This window comes from Dermacentor albipictus, chromosome 1 (assembly GCF_038994185.2).
Source record: "Dermacentor albipictus isolate Rhodes 1998 colony chromosome 1, USDA_Dalb.pri_finalv2, whole genome shotgun sequence".
NCBI lineage: Eukaryota > Metazoa > Arthropoda > Arachnida > Ixodida > Ixodidae > Dermacentor > Dermacentor albipictus.
The window spans coordinates 455063786-455081449 of NC_091821.1; the positions used below are offsets into that span (position 1 = coordinate 455063786).

General features: G+C 47.3%; 1 protein-coding gene across 1 annotated transcript in view; it reads right to left on the reverse strand.

The window, feature by feature from the left end:
• Window positions 1-9620, reverse strand: part of LOC139059315 (uncharacterized transporter YutK-like) — a 68847-nt gene extending 59227 nt beyond the window's left edge. The window contains exons 1-4 of the mRNA XM_070537545.1: window positions 9479-9620; window positions 7145-7516; window positions 3352-3521; window positions 2355-2496 (exon numbers count right to left, since the gene is read on the reverse strand). Coding sequence (XP_070393646.1) covers window positions 2355-2496; window positions 3352-3521; window positions 7145-7516; window positions 9479-9499 — 705 coding nt within the window. The 5' untranslated portion in view covers window positions 9500-9620. The remainder of the gene's footprint in view (window positions 1-2354; window positions 2497-3351; window positions 3522-7144; window positions 7517-9478) is intronic.
• Window positions 9621-17664: the final 8044 nt, after the last annotated feature.

Below are 17664 nucleotides of genomic sequence, written 5' to 3' on the forward strand. Positions count from 1 at the left end.
GCCCAGCCTCGGCTTTTGGGAAACGTAAACGAGAAAAAGAAAAGTTTGAAAACAAGAAACTTCTGCACGTGGGTCACTTTTAGCTCTGTCGCGTCATTAGCTGTCGAACAACAAAACGAAAGCCCAAATGCTGATGTCAAGACTTGTACTGCGATAGCAATTATTATATGCATACTCCAAGCGCATTTATGCCGTCACCGTAGTCGTCGCCGACGTCGTGATGTTCCATATAAAAGTCCAAATACGATAACATCATCACCGTGTGCCGTACGCTGCATGTGCGAGTGATAGCTTGTGAGGGTCAGCTGACGATCGCGGTTCAATCTCGCACGAGGGAGGAAGGCGGGGTGGAAGCGCGCCGTCTTCTGTCGCGCCCGAGGCAAGGGAGGAGGATGGGGGGGGACGTTCTACTCCGGTGGCTGCTGCTTACGGCGCGACCGCGCGGCCGCCGTATCTTAAGCGATCTGCATCGTGGAAAAAGTGGGCGCCTGCGCGGGCCTCATTTTCAACGCGATCTGCGATGTGCACAAAGACGCGGAGTGCCGGTAGCTTAGTATGCGTTGTGCTTTCGACGTTTAGTTCGCATTGCAGCTAGAGCCAGCATGAAGGTCAATTCGCTCGCTGCTGCTGCCGCGTTTCTTCACTCCAGTGTTTTTTACAGCGATCGAGTTTCTGCGGTTATCGAGCGAGATGTGTTCATGTTTACCTGCGCGCCCGTGACACCGTGCTTGTTAATTTAGTTAGTAAGCGAACGTACGCAATCTTATACGGCCGATAAAACTCATATACTTACTTCGTATAGCTGTCCACTAATTTGTTATCGCAGTCGATGCTTCACCCTTCGGGCGAAACTGCGACTTTTTAATTAGGTAGCCGTCGATCAGGCCAGACGGCCTGATATAAAAAGCAGACATTCTTGGAAGGTAATATTTGAACATGTGTTGCGCTTAAAACTAATAACAAAATTAAAATGCTACATTTTACTCACTAATGTAGCAGCACAGCTTCGAGTTGAGTTTTCTACATTCTACAATAGGAGATATTTGACAGGAAATGCTATTTTGTAACTTGGTGCGTAGAACGTTCGACACAGTTGTAGACAGTGACATTAGCTGGAGACAGCTGCAGGTAAGTACAGATCGTTCCTCCGAACATCAAGTCCCCACTGGCTTTGCTTAGTAACCACTTTGCTTGTTTTTTCGATGCATATACCACGCGAAACTTGCAGACACACGATTATTGAATCACTAAGTTGCCCAAGGGGCATTGTCATTGGTAATGTAAGGAATCCGTCCTTTAATATAAGAAAGAAAACGTCTAGAAATGCAAAAGTTGTCTTGTTGAAAGTCATCCATGGCATTTGCGACTTTTGGAACATTTTCCGGTAGCAAACCATATTGCTGTCTGCTTCTTCAAAAACGAAGTATTTCACTTTGATGCTTCAGTATCTGGCCACTAGATTTTTTCTCTCCAGCAAACTGCAAGAACTAGAGCTTATCATACCTTGAAATACCATGCGAACAGAAGATCCTCGTACGTTTAGGAATCAATGCAATCTTTTAGCCAAGTCCAGAAAACAGACACACTGTCAATAACGACTAAGCTTTCTCGCCGCTCATTGACGAGAAGGTGACAGAACCTCAAATGTGAATAATGTAAGCAAATTTGAGAGAACGTCAGCTGATGGCTTTTTCGGTAGTAATTATGTTCAGCTAACATGGAAAAAATCTCGAGCTGGAGGTGCACTAGAGGGCATGATACAGCGCAGGTGTTTCTCTTCGAATACAACTTCGTTATAGTGATATTTTGTTTCCGTGCGCTGCTTGTCCACAGCTGCAACGAAACCGGAAGGTCCTCCCTGTTGTTCTTTCGCTTGTGGACGTTCAGTGGCCTAACTCTAATGGCTCTTTCATTCAAGGTACTTTTAGTACTTGCACTACAGCATAAACAGCTAACAGTATATGCAATACTGCCAGATAAGGCGAAAATATAGTTGAAAGAAACGAGAGCGTTGTCTAGTATAGCGAATGAGGCATACAGACAAAGCTGCGAGCTTCAGACCAAGCTGTCGAGCTTTTGGGTTTTGCTTGCCAAGAGAAGTCTAAATAGCCGGATGGTGAGTTCTTACTGTGTGCGCAGAAACAGCATTGATGTATAAGCAATGACACGGAGAATGCGATGAAAAAGTGATGTAGCTTATAATCTATTCTCGTCGGCATTAACATTTTTGGCGGCCTTCAGTCTAAATAGGATTTGCGAAGCGGCGATGTTATTTGAGCTGAGTTCAACTAGAGCTTTGTAAAAGAAATCGGGCTTTAGTGCACGTAGTGGTAGATATCACGTGGTCTGCGTGCCTTGCTGCGGTTCTTGGAAAAGGTGTAACCGAAGCCGACAAGCAGCACGACTCCAGTGGCAGCCGTGACGCGAGGTCGGTGCAGCCGCGAGTCGATGGCGACGAACGCTAGCATGCCGGTCAGCACCACGGCACAGGCGCACCTGAAAGCGAAGCAGCGCGTTTAGCATTACGATAAACACATTATGAAACCCGCCTTGAGGTACCTAAAACAACCTTATAGCGAAACCGCCGGTTTTCCTCAGGTCAGACAGCTTTAGAATGTCGCTATTACCATTCTACGGAGTATTTGGTTACCGCAGGCGCAGACCTGAGCATCCGAGCTGCCCCGGTGATAGCGCCATCTATCGGTGTGGAGTTTGAACGGTTGACAGATTATTACTACATTTACTGTGGGAGTGAGCAGCCGTGCTATACGCGGTTGCTAGCGTAAAGCGCCAGCAGCAAAATAATTGTTAGTGTGCAGTCGACGTCTCAGGTGTTCCGGCATTTCGTATATAGGGCAAACGTATACGGGCGCTACAAAAATATCCCCGTTACGATATAACCTAGCAATAATAAATTTTGGGTATTACGTGCGAAAACAGCGACCTAATTATGAGGTACGCCGGCAGCGTAGTCCCATAGCCACTGCGCTATAGCCGGTAGCCACGAAAACGACTCGATTGTCGCAGCAGCAAACCGCCGCTGCCGGGGCATCCGGAAATTCAGGCACAGGAGTCGCGTTGGATAGCAGTCTGCAAGAGCGACGTGTTGTAAGGCAGTCTGCGTGGCCTTCTGCATTGTTAAACCGGATGGCAACAACCGCTTCTCGGGAGAGAAGAGGTGTTCTCAGCTGTTACACTGCGAGGCGTCATCTTAGCGGACATTTGGCTGCACTGCATGGGAACGGGGGGGGTGTCAATTAGTAGCCACGAGTAGTGGATGCGTGGCAACTTCTGTCTGTCGGACCCTCGCGAACGCGGCAGAATTTGATTGTTCAAATAAACTGTTCATACCTGGAGAAGCACTTCGTGTCAGTGAGCCGGGACAGCTGCTTGTTCGCGCGGTCGATGAGGCTGGATGCTTTCTTGTGGAACCTCCAGCGAAAGCAGTAGCCAAATGCCACGCAGACGTCCAAGGATGCCACAAGCAGGAGCAAGAGGCCCGGTCCCTGGCACCAGGGTTTCTTAAAGAGCAGAAGGCGGACGCAAGATTGCATAATGTTCTGGTACGCTGAACTGTAAACGGGAAGAAAATCTGCAGAACGGCTTTCCCGGGATTTGAACTCCTGAGTACGGCAGCAGTTAGTACATCGATTAGCCTAACGACCTCAACTTTATGCAACGCTCCTGCAATCCTACGCTTTGCAAGCTTCTCCAAACAGACGCAACGACAACAGGACGACGATTTCGAGATTGGAAATTCCCACCTTTCGGCAGCTCTCCGCTAATTTGCGGGGGGAGTTTCTTTCTCTGTGCTCTGCGAAGCTTTGCTGGACCCGTTAGTGGCCCTGTAGTCAAAGTCTCGTATACAGTCTTTCGTGCTTTAGCGCTTTTGTGTATCGGTCGACTATACGTGATGTCGTGTGGACGCGTAGACGGAGAAGCTGTACAACGGCAGTAGAGCATCAGGCCACAAGAGCTCACAGATGGCCAAGAGGTAGCCCAAGTGCTATGGGTGTCGACATTTACTCTTGTTCATAGCATCATAGGATGTCATAATGCTATCACGTGACAGCGAGTTAGGCGGGAGGCGATGAAAGACGAAGCGTCGACAGATCTATCAGACGACGCCAAACGCGCGCGCGCGCACACACACACACACACACACACAAACACACACACACACACACACACGCACGCACGCACGCGCGCACACACACACACGCACACACACGCACACGCACGCACGCACACACTCACGCACACGCGCACACACGCACGCACGCACGCACATACACACACACACGCACGCGCGCACATGAAACTTAATACGGAGTCCCCCACTACGGCGTGCCTCACAAGGAGATCGTTGTTTTGGCATGTAAAACGCCATAATCTTTAGGCTTTGCCGACTTTGCCGCCGCGAATCACGCAGTGTCGTTACTCGCTATTGCCGACGTTATCCCGGTGAACTTTTTTTTCGAACTAACAATAGCAAGTGTTCAGGTTCTATAGCACACGTATTACTTTATTGCAGTTTGGTGCTCAATATCTGTCTCCGAGCTGATCGCTCCGGGTCATACGAGTGTTGTTGTGCAATAGTGGAATGAATCTTATTTGTTCGAACGTGCATAATCAAACTCGTCGTTTGTAGGTGACAGGCCCATTGTCCCCCTTTTTACGCTATCCCCATTGCGATGACTGTTTAATTACGCACCTATTCCATATACCCCTACATGATTGATCTAACGCAGCGCAATGGTGGTGCTGGTGCAGTGATGATGCAATGGTGAAAATGAGGACGACGATGGTGGAGTGCGCCATAACGATGCAACGAAACAGTGGAAACGAGGGACTGAGCAAGCCTACCTTGGAGAACTGAAAATCCCTCCTCAACAACGAATTGCAGCGGGCATACGGCGATGATATTTGCGCGCACATTAAAACACGTATCGATGATTGTAAGCGCGTAAGTTTCGCGCAGAAAGCACGCGGTTCGTGAACTGTGCGTGCAATGACAGTGCCACGACCTCCGCATCGTGCTCCCTCACGGCGTTGTAGTTAATTAAGCAGCGATATCTGCATGCTGCTGTTTCGGACAGTGCGCGCGGCTTAGACGGAAAGCTGCAGGAAATTTTTCACTGAGACACAAAGTTATGCGCGGGTAGGATGCCGAAAACCAGGACATCGCGTAAGCTCGCGTTACACGCAGCGCGGGACATGGCGCTGCGGTCACTTTGAGGACAAGATAAGCGAATACAGCTTGCGCCTGTCATGTCACAATCGAACCGTGATGCGCTACCACGATCCGCCATTACACAGTTGGCAGTAGATTGTAGCACGCGTTTGCCGCTGCGTCACATGCTGCGATGCATTACGCTGTAGGGTTTTAAGAATTGTCGAACCATGTTGCGCAATTTCATTTGTGGATATCGCACAGAAGCGAGATAATTTCAGATAATGTGAAACCCTATAATTTCGCCGTCCCAATGGTTCGCGAACCGAGAGACATCGGGCATATTCGCAGTTACAAAATTTTTTGCGATATGCCGCATGGCTGACGTGGGTCGCAAGAGCTACTTGCTTTTTTTGTTTTTTTTTATTTCTCTCTCTTTGGAACAGTGCAGTTTGTCTATAGCCTGCCGCGTGGCACCTCAGTTGCACTTGTTCTGCATGCGTCACTTGTCCGAAGGGTGCAACGGCTTGCTCGTGCCAAGTCGACTAGTTTTTCGAATACTTTTTCTCTAAGCCGCACAATTTGTTTCTGGCGTCGCGCGAGATTGCGCAACGTAGTAAGTCGAATCGTACAGCCAGCAATAGCAACCCGCAAAGTAAATTTTTACTTTTCATCATCGTGTCCACATTTCTGTCTCGAAAAGTTTGCATGCCTTTAAATTTCGCGTCATTTTCTAATCGCGAAATCGATGTAAACTGTTGGCGAAAAAAATGGCAGTACTTTTCAGAATACAACCTTTAACAGTAATTGTGCTTCTATTATAGTGCGAGCATCGTTATTATGTATAACTGTAAGAGTGTTTCTGCACACTGATAAACTACTCGCATATGTGTATGTGCCAGAGTCGAGGGAGCTAAAGACTGCGAAATTCTTGAGTGCGGCTCAAGAGATCCTAAAGACGGCACTATACCTGCTCAAGCGACGTATTTCTTTTTAACCCCTGCGTGGCTGACTTTGTCAGCTCATTCTCTGCGTTTCGCCAACCTCACGCCACGAATTGAGATGGTTGGTGCTCATGACGTCGGCGTAGCCTCATCGGATGATACTGTTCTTTCGTGCAGCAAGAGTTGGTGCCCTTATTGGTGTCCAGCTCGGCCTATGCTTTTAGTTTGTTTTTTTTGCGATATGTCTCGTGATTCCCATGCCACTAGCCGCAGTGGTTCGCGCTTTGCCGCTTACTCCTCATTTCTCTCGAAAAGCAGGCATGAATTTCTCTGCTCAAGTACTTTTCCTGCTTAACGACTTCTTTTCGCGCATCCCGGAATGGCACAATCACCGAAATGTCTGCCTGCCTGCCACCGGAAAAGTGGAAAATGAGTTGAAAGTCCGTCGTTTAGCTGCCCAGCACAACGTTGCCACGGTGGTATACGTTAACGCGCAATAGGATCAATGAGCTCCCATTTGAGGACTGGTGAGATATAGAAGCAAATCTACTGGACAACGCCTTTATGACAGATGGCGGGCACTGACTAATAATCCCTTTAGATGACGATTCCTGTTTCGCCGGCCCTGTTTGAACAACGGTCTCTCTGCGAGCGTGCTCCTCTTTTCCCTTTTTCAGCGGCAACCCATAGTTGATAAATACGCGGGACGGACACAGGGTCAGCTGCTTGTGCAACACATAACATGAACTCGGCTTCGGTTGGAGTAACATGTTACGAGCAAGAGCAAAAGACGAAGGACAAAGAAAAACGACAGGAAAGAGCGCATGCTCTCGTTATATTTGAGCGCTTTTTTTTTTGTCCACCGTCTTTTTAATCTTTTTTTTTCGCTGTCGATCTGCTACCGCGAGTTACTGTCGACAGACCGAACCTACATTAAATGCTCCTCTGCCCGGCGTATACGTTGCCTAGCCTGCCCATGTATAAACCCTGCGCTCTTAAACGTCTCCTTCGGACGCCTTTGCCTCACGTTTCTGTCCCATCCCGCTTCGACGAAGGCGACGAGGAGGAACGCGTGAACGACGAGAAGCAGCATCAGCCGGAGCAGCCGGGGCAGCTGGGCGGACCAGTGCCGACCCAGGGCGGACCAGTGCACCCGCCGCTTGCGCACTTCCACGGGAAACGGAGGCGCCGGGGCCCCGTCGCCTACGCGGGGTGCCCCGAACGCCAGCGTCGTGGTGCTGGCCGTGGCGCCGCCGGCGACCAGGCCGGAGGACGCGGCGCCCACCACCTCGGCCACGATGGGCGAGTCGTCGGGCAGCCGCGACATGATGAAGGACATGACGCTGTGCGTCTCCTCGATGGAGTCGTCGGCGGAGGCCACGCTCTCGTCGGAAGCACGCTGCGACGAATAAGTGTAGGGGGAAGCTCGGAGGCCGGAATATTTTTGTACGCTTGCAGACGCTTTAACAAGCTCTAGACCACCACGCAGCTGAAGAGGAAGCTTTATCTCGGCAGGTCCTGTCCAATGACGCCGGAAAGAAGAAATAGTGTTTTTCCGACAACTGGTAGTTAGACAATGCACCAAATTGGATTTGCTTTGTCGCATTTTGAAGGAACAAGAGGAAAACAAAAAAAAGATCTTGTAACTGTTAGAAATAAATCTTAAGTCAAGCGACCATTCTTTCTTTATTCTTGAAAATCAATAAATTTTATTAAATTTAGGGATGAAGTTTACGATTAACTCGGGAAAAATATATATTGAAACCCTGCAATAAAATAAAGAAAATATCATATCACGTTTCCGTAAACAGCCCGTAATCATTGATTTAAAGAGGACCTAATGGATGTATTAAGTAATCTACAAGTAGGACATTTGCAAGACCCTCGTGAGTCTTATAACAATTTCACGTAAGCTATAAGTTCATCCATAAAGCTTGCCCGTTAGAGATGCTCTAACAAAGAGTTTATAGAGCAACAATATTTTTTTCTTCTGGCGCAGAATTGGGAATTTGTAAACTTTGCGCTTGTATTTTTTTAGAAACTCATCAATTTTCGCCAATTCTTGTAAAAGCGTGCAGGTAACAATTCAAAATTCTGTTTACTAGAGTTTCTAGAGTTAAACTTTATCTCCAAAATGCAAAAAAAAATATTCAAATATGTCCACCGGTTGTGCCATCAGAGCATCTACATTTTGCATGTATCTGAATATAGAAATTGCAGTTGGCTCGAACTCAAACTTCCTTTCACATTGAAGCAACCAGATGACAAAGAAAGCGTTTAGGCACTTCTGTCGGTTCTGCACTTTGGTTGATTGGCCAACGAAAGCCGACGACGTTTCCGGAGTTGCGGAAGGCCAGTTTGCTTAAGGGTGCCGCACAATTAAGGGCCGCACAATAAACAATAGAACAAAGAAAGCTACTAAATTTTTTTTTTCGTTCCGTACAACATGCGTAACATTTAAAGAAAGAAAGGCATAGAAAGAAAGAAAGAAAGGTATATTAGTGTTCACCAGCAAACGTGGCCTAGCTCATATTCTACTCGACATTATGAGGAGGAGAGTTGAGTTGGACAGGCCATGTATAGCTTACAGCGGATAGCTTGTTCTGTACTGGAGTAAAATGTGCGCGGAGTGAAGTGAAGCATCGTGGAAGGTGACAAAGAACTTGCAGATTAGAGCTGCAGGGTGAGCGTGGAGGCTGCTGACACAAGGCAGAGGTAACTGGGCGTCGCGTGTAGACACGATCGTCTCGGGCGTGTACCGGTATAACTGACTGAAGGTGATATCGCACAACCGGTGAAAGACCGTTCTGTCCTAAATAAAGACAGCGTTCGTATCAGGGAAACAGTCTTCGTTCTTACTTAAACAGCGAGCAAACCGCCTCGAGCGACATTGTTACCACGAAATCATGTAAGGCCGGCGTCGGCATATTGTGACACGAATATTGCGTGAAAACGGGCATGCTATACTCTATATTGTGTGACTTCCGTACATCGCCTCATTATTGTTTCTTTATTCAACATGTCGTGGTTGCACTCACTTGCAAACGTTCTCAAGCACTGGTTGCATCGAGCAGTACACAAAAGACCGACAACAGAAACAGCGGTGCATCGACAATAGTTTAGCTGATGTCTGAATCTCAGTAGCTCGAACGAACAAGTCCCTCGCTTCCCTGTATCCAAATATATACCGCGAGGTTGCGCTTCCGCCAAGTGACCTTTCCTGTTCGCCATCTCTATAAACTTGGGCAAAGCGAGCTTAGTCTACGGGACCTCTGCAAGCCACGGCGTGGAGTAGCTTCCTAAAACGTGCCAAATGTCATGGCATGTTTCATGAAAATAGCCGAGGTGCCCATGTACTTACTCTGGACTTAACGCGGGACATTGCGCCGTCCTTGCTTTTCTTATTAGAAGGCCGATATGCAGCTTTCTTCTCTGCTTTCGAAGGCTCGGCAGTTCTGAAAGAGAAATGGCTGTTAGAATTGGGGGCGTGAGGCGCAGGCGGCTGGGTTGATGATGATGATGAATCCTCAATAAATGGCACAAACCCACTATGGGGGATAGGCCACGAATCGGGTGGTAATATGATTTTTCCGTGAGCGCGGTGAAGAGGACGTTATAGGCTCGCGGCGTAGAAGCTGCAGCTACTAAAGAGGAAATGCTGCGCGTATATACAGCGAGAAGAAAAAAAAAGAACAATGGGAGACGTAGAAAACAGTTAGAAATAGGTTAAAATACGAGGAACGCAACTATAGTCAAAGAACGCGCACTTCACTGACAAAAAGAAGGAGCATGCCTGGTGGGCACGAGATTACAAGGAAAAAAGAAGAGGAAGCATCTCCTTCGTCGAGTGCTGACGTTGATGCCCACAATGGCGACCGGAATTGGGCGCACATCAATTTGAAGCTATCATTCCAATCACGACTAAATACATTTCGTAAGATATTATAATATCTGATGCTGGGTTCATTGCGGCCCGTTGAAAGCCATCTTGCAAACTTGGTCAGTAAAAAAAAAAAAAAACCGCAACATTCTCCCTTTTTGTCGAAAAAAAAAAAACAGATGACGATCAGGAGGTATTCACACGAGAAACATTTTCGCACGGGCATATGGGTCGAGTCGAGTGACGTCAGCCGTCACGAAAACTTACCCGTAGACGCGTCGTAGACGTCCCCCGCTCACACGGGTGAGACAACCGGGGAGGGAAACCAGTGTTAGCAGGCTATTCTGGCGGCAGTGGCGTAGCGAGAAATTTCGTTCGGGGGGGGGGGGGGCTAATTTTGCAGCTTGGCCCCCTCCGTATAGAATTAACCGAGAGAACTATATATATATATATATATATATATATATATATATATATATATATATATATATATATATATATATATATATATATATATATAGTTGTGTATTGCGAGTAATTGCTCCGAAATTATAGTCGCAATAGAGAACACATATAAAAAGCAGGAGTTCTGCAAAATATACGAGGGCGAGTCAAATGAAAGTGAGCCAGTGCGAATATATGACAAACGGGGTACTTTATTTAAAAGTAGTCATCATAAGTATTTAGACACTTCTCCTACTAACGAGTCGCGTAATTCCCGTCTCATAAGACTCCTTGGGTTGCTGCCTGAAAAATCTGTAAATGACTACACGTCTTCTTCCGACACGAATCTGGTTCCCTTGAGCAGTTTTTTCAGATTTTACCAAATGTGGAAGACGTAAGGCAACAGGTCTGGGCTGCATGAGGGATGTTGCAGCATTTCCCACTTGAACTTTGCCAGTTTTGTATTAACCACATCAGCGACGTGGGAACGGGCAACGTCGTGAAGCAAGATGTTCCCAATGCTCAATTTTCCACGTCGTTTGTTCTTGATTGCGACACGCAGCCGATCCGACCTTTCACAATATCTGAAACGATTTAGAATCTTTCCAGGTTTAGAAAATTTGATCAATAATGGCCCCTAACGATCTAAAATGAAGTCAACACTTTTCCGGCAGAAATGACGGCCTTTGCTTTCCTTGGGAGTGGGGAATTCAAATGTTTCCACTGTAAGCTTTGCCGTAGTGTTTCAGGCTAGTAGTAGCGGCACCATGAGTCATCCCCGGTCACACTTACAGACAAAAAGTCGTCACCCTCATCTGGGGTTCTTTGACGTGCACTTAAATCTAAGTACACGGGTGTTTTCGCCTCCATCAAAATGCAGCCGCCGTGACCGGGATTCGATCCCGCGACCTCCTGCTCAGCAGCCCAACACCATAGCCACTGAGCGACCACGGCCTTTTCAATTGTGTTGAGGGTGATTGCACGGTGGCTTTGGCCCGGCCATGGATCGTCTTTGTGACTTTCATGTGCTTCTTTGAACAGTTTGCTACAATGCTTCACAGTGGCCAATGACACGCAATGTTCAACGCATACGGCAGCTATACGGCGAATAAATTCTTTTTGGGAAACATCTTCATTTGCCAAAAGCCTCAAGACATCAAGCTGTTCAACTTTTGGAGTGTCCATTATGTCACGCAATCGTGTTCAACCCAGTGTATGAGATCATTAAAGAACATTTAACCTCACCTCTGCATGTCACTTGTAAATGAGATGCGTATGTGCTACGCGCATGCCTCGAAAATAATGAACCGAACAATTATTGCGCGGCGCGGGTTGCTCACTTTCATTTGACTCGCCTTCGTACATTAGAAATGCGAAGATACAATGGAATATACAAATGTGAAGATACAGTTTGATACAGGGCCAAAAATTGTCACTGGAAACAAAGTTCACTGTGCACATACACAAAACCTCGCAACAAGATGTTTAAATATACGTGTAAGTCTCCAATAAATCTACGACCCAAGAAAAAGCCACTATATATAATGCATCAAACAAGGCAAATAAACATGTTGCGCAACCACAGATTCACAAATCACAGCACCTCCCCCCTCCCTCCACTCCCAAAATGTATGGCGTGCGACGGAAGGCGGCGCGCTTCCTCCCCGCTTTCCTCCCTTGTACACACAAGACTGAGCCACCATCGTCGGCTCAACCCCTCCCCCCACGCTTTCACTCGCACATAGAGCATGCGGTCACGATGTTATCGCCCTTGGCCTTTATTTATACGGAACATGAGGGCAACGGCAGGAATGCGCCGGGAGTCTTCATATAGCTGCTATCGCAATAATATAATAGTATCCGGCAACTGAAGCGTCCCGTGGCACATTACTTTCCGCAAAAGAAGTAACAAAATCGAACTTTCACCATGCGACAATTCGCTGCGCCACAACGTCTTCTTTGTTTTTTTTTTGTTTTGTGGGGCGGGGAGCGGCGAAATAGAATAACGCAAAGGAAAGCATGTTGGCTACAATCGAATCCCTACTTTGGGCACCTAGTGTGGCTACCGAAGGAATATCGAGGAAAACGTGTGACGCTTGGTCCACAGAAAACCATACGCATACTGCTCGGTATCCTACACCGGCGAGACAAAATTTTCTGGAGAGGTTGCGCTCAAGCGAATGCGTCGCAATCCGTCGAGTCCCCGCAGTGCTGGCGGCGAGCGACTATGCATTGTTTCTTTTTCTCGTCTGCTAGCGAGAACGCGTCCAAAACTCTGCCAGGTGAAAATGCAGTCGGCCAGAGAAAAACGAACGCGCATCCAAGTGCGCCGCGCGGTTGTCGATGCAGCACGAGAAAAACGCATGCGCTCTGGTTGGATCAGCAGCCCATGGGCTGCGAGAACAAAAAAAGAAGAGCGAGAAAGAGGCTCAATATATCCTCACGAATAAAAGACTAGGTAGAAAAATAAATAAGAACTTAGGTACAATGGTGGCTTTAGTGTCTTGACATGGATACTTTGGTGCAGGTGAAAAAAAATGTTCATATTCTTTTCTGTGAAATAATGGCACAAATGAACCGCCACAACGCTTTGTCTCGTCGGACCTCGCTGCGTGCTTTGTGAACTTGTCTGAGAGTATGTTGATTTGGCTTGTCTCTTTGTATGGCCCGATGTACGACTTTAGAAAAGTCGATGCACCTTTGGCGTCAAATGTTTACAACAGCATTAAACCCACAAAGTTCCGCAATTGAAAATCTAAAGCACGACTTTGGAAATGTCAATGCACCTTTCGCATCAAAATGTTATGAGAACTTTATACCCACAAAGTTTCAGAATTGAAATCCAAGCGCTCCATAAATACTGCGGCCTCCGCGAGATGCCGAGACGAGGCCGCTCGCCATCAAAACGCCCTTGAAATCTTGTACTCGGTAGGGCTCCTTGCGTTACGATATGCGAGTCCCGATGCATGGGCGTTTCCACGAAATCCAGCCCAATTTTTCAATGTTTGCGCTAAAATGTATTTTCGAGCGTGAATTAAGGACATTCTAGACAAAATCGAGCATGATTTCGGGCGCCGGGAGGTGTTTTCGTCGGCGGCGCATGAGAGCACGAAAAAATTTCGGGGGGGGGGGCTGAAGCCCCATAAGCCCCCCCCCCTGGCTACGCCCCTGTCTGGCGGCTACTACTCATAACACAATTCTAGCCCTTGATCTATGTTACTGGATGAGGGTGGGCCATTACTTCTACGAGAAATCAAAATATTGAATTAAATAATAACGCAATTACGCTAAATAACTTTTCAACAATAGTAGACTCCCTTCAAGACGAACTCGAAGGGGCCATTAAAAATTGGGAGGACGCTTAAGCTTCGCCTTTAAGAGTGGAACGCGATGGCATTCAAAGGTACCTGACTGCCTGTGACGCTTGCCGGCAATTGCAGCGTATGTAACTGCAATGTTCGACGGGAAATGCCCGTGGCGAACGCTATGCACGAAGGTGGGCTTTCTGGTCGAGACGCGGCCAGACGCTGCCACATAGATGTGGCAGAGGCGAGCGCCGTTTCGAAGTCTTTAAAGAAAGCAGGAGCACTGCTCCGTGGACTCTGAGATACTCACGCGCCGGCGTGCGCAAATGGCGACCGCTGTCTTCGTTCTGTTCATTGTAGAAACGCTATAAAATGGGTTTGTTTGAGTGTTCGCCTAACATAATTAGGTTTTCTCGTACATTCAAATTACAATTCGAGAGCTATTATGTCTCTAGGTTGTGTTTAAGTCATAGCTTACGATTTTTCTATGCATTTTAGCTTGAAAAACTAAATTAGTTCAGTGAATCGCTTGCACCACATGGTCGGCCAGAGTATGTAGCGTTCGAAAACTGACGCCATGGTTCTGAGGTTGTGCGACAAAAGCATTTGAAACTTCTTGTGTGGTGTTTCTTCACTCGTAATAACTATTTTGTACACCGTATGTATTGAAAATCATTGTATACATGAGATATCAGATGTAAGTGTAACTTTGCCATTCCGTGGTTATGCGTGTTATATGTTGAAGCCTGAGGACTCGGACATTACATCGGAAGCGGGGTGTGCTTCGTATTTTATATGTTATCGTCCTGGTGGAATTGTGCCGTGATTATGACTCAGTGTTCGTATCGTCTCTTGTCGAAATAAACTTATTCTAAACAGGACAATCTTTGGCGACGTCTCAAATATCTTACTTCAAGACGGTAAATGACGTACACCTAAAACGAGGGGAAAAATCGCGTAAAAAGCATGTAATTAGTTGAACTTACGTGACGATGCCACTTCTTTTTTTCCCTGGTCGACCGATCCGCGCCTTGGGGACACTACATCTGAAGCGGAGAACTAGGTGAATTTGAAGAAATATTCATTGTGTTCTTTTTAATTTATTATTTTATTTACAAGATACTGCGGTCGAAAGACCAAGTTGGAGTGCGTAAGAAAAGCAGTTGACAAAACAAATTAAAAAAAAAGACATTGTAACACGGTAGAGAGCAGGTACAAACTGCACCCAGCTTTTTTGAAGATTGCCTATGGCAGATAGCACAATTCTCAACCTTGATCTAAATTACTCGATGACACGGCCATTACTTCTACAAGAAGTCAAAATGTTCAATTGGATAATTTACTAAATGTGCAAATTAACGTTTTAATTATTTAGTTCACGTCACATACTTCAATCTACGAATTATTGCCGTTGAGTTCACACGGAGTACTCACTTGGAACGAATTCTCTGGACAGCACCAGTTCCGAGATATTAATTTTGAATGTGTCCGACGAAATGCATTCGCATCCCAGTCGGGATGAAGTACGAATTTCCAGCCAGTGGAACACCCGTGCATTTCGACGGACTACTTGAAAATTATTATCTCGGAACTGGTGTTCTCCAGAGAATTCGTTGCAAGGGTCATGCGAACTCGGCGAGTATAATCGTAGATTGAAATACGTGGAGTAAATACAATGAATTCTCGTTAAAACGTACTCGGTTGAGCCAAATGTTCGCAATAACGAACAACATTGGAAAGTTTGTTTGGTTTTCCGTAGACTCAATGAAAAAGAAAAAAAATGGCTGTGGCTTAGCTAAGGTTAAGCCCAGGATGCGAAGCATACTAGCCTTTATTTTAGTTGTTATGCGTTGCATATTGCAATCACTCAGTTCAGCCCTTGGGCGCGGCCGGGCAGCCACCATTTAACCACGTGACGTGACGTCACGACAGCCGGAGGAAAAGCTGGGCCCGAACTCGCGCGGTCGCGCGCGGCCGCAGCCACCACCTGACTCCCGCTCCTCCCGCTAGGGGCGCTGCGCCGGCGCGTTCATGTGATAGCTACGCGGCCACGCGCGGCGCAGCAAGGAAGAGCGTGGTTGTGCGGCTAGTATGCTTCGCACAAAAACTGCTTAAGACGAACCGCCTCAGACATGCTCTTCAGTTAAGACGAATATTCGGAGTGAGCGCCTTCGCTGCCGATCCCGGAGGCTCGGGTGCCTCGATGCGCCGCGCCTGCGGGCGCGCGCATTCTTGCATCCTACTGGAGGCCTGCGGCGCATATGTCCCGTGGATAGAGGCGAAAGCAAGAGGAGGAAACAAAGAGCGTCAGTGACGTTGCACTCGACGTTGCAATCGACCTTGCACAGCGTACGGTGCGCGAGGACGATGTTGTCAAGAGAGGAACCCGGTATGTCCGTTTCGCAAACGAAACATGCAGTAACTGCCAGAGGAGGTCAAGCCAGCGCGTTCCCGCCTACGACGTTTCGCCTCGGTTCTCTTTCCCCACTTCGCTTAACGTCGCCTAAACTTTCATCTAGGTTGCGTTGCTTTGCAGCGCGCTCAGCGCTCTCCTTCGTACGTGAACTGCCTCGGAACCTGCGCCAATGCCTTCTTTAACTTTATAGTGAACTTTTTCCTGCGGCACGAAGCACAGGACCTTTAAGGTTATTAGGTGAGATGACATCGTTCGTGGCTGCTCGCTGATTTGCACAGAAGCGCCAAACGTCCATCACGGACCGCATGGATGAAACCAACCAAGAGTACCACTTGAAAACAGTTTTCTATTAATGTGGTCATCGTTGTGGCACCACATGCAACGCAACTTCGCAAATGCGACAGGGCCGCCTACCACAAGAACGTGGTAGGCAATACGACAACTGTATCGCATGCGCGATATGGTTGCTGCTTTTATGTGCAGCTGAGTCAAGATTCTCAGGCACCATCAAGAAATTCCGCTGTGTCCCCCGCCCAGCGGGGATCGTTTGTTAATTACGTCCGGACAGGTCTGCCCTCCCTGGGGATGCGCGGCTGCGGCGCGCATTCTCGCAAAACTTTGACGCTGTTGTCACGTGATGTGCACTCCCCATACTCTTAAAGCAGTTTGCACCCTCTGGGGCGTATCTTGCCTCACAAAAATAATCGTCATCTACCTTGCCTGTATTTCATTTCTATAAAGCTGCGAGCCCGGTACTTCCAGGTCATGAACGACATGCGCGTTTTCAGCGTGACATACAGCATTCTTGGCACGGAAATTTTCAAGTACGGTAACGCAAGCAAGGCAGATGACGATTATCGTTGTGGGACAAGCCCCAGAGGGTGCATACTTCTTTATTAGTGCACGTGCACTCCACCGTGTCAATACCCCTTAAAGCATGAGCTTGCTTGCTCTTCCGCTACTCTTGAGCCGATGATTTGAGGCCACGTCACGTTATTAATGCATAATTCTTTAGCGTAACGAAGTAACAACTACCTTCGGATACTTGAAGGAGGAGGAATAGATTTTAATGAAGAGAAAGGAGGAGAGGTCGGCCTGGAGAGCATGTCTCTAGCCTGATACTCCTCTCAGGGGAAAGGGGAAGTACGAAATACAGCACTGATAGAGACGCCCTAAAAGGAAATGATCTGTTCCTGCCTTTAATTGTTTTTGTTTATAGCGAGTGCAGCAGATATATTGTGGCAAAAAACGGAGATGCAGCTTTGTAGACAAGTGCGGCTGTGAATGAGATATCGAATACTAAGCGCGTCACTTCCTGGCTCCGGAATGCAGTTTCTTGAATATACAGAAGGGACTATAAGAGTTCTCAGTAGTTCCGTACTAAAACTTTCAGCCGTACCTAGCGCCATGAGGTCCTGAGTGAATATGTGCAGCTCAAGCTAGCACGTGGTATGAGCATAGAGAAAGGTATGAGTAGAAAACGTTTTTTGTATAACCTCTAC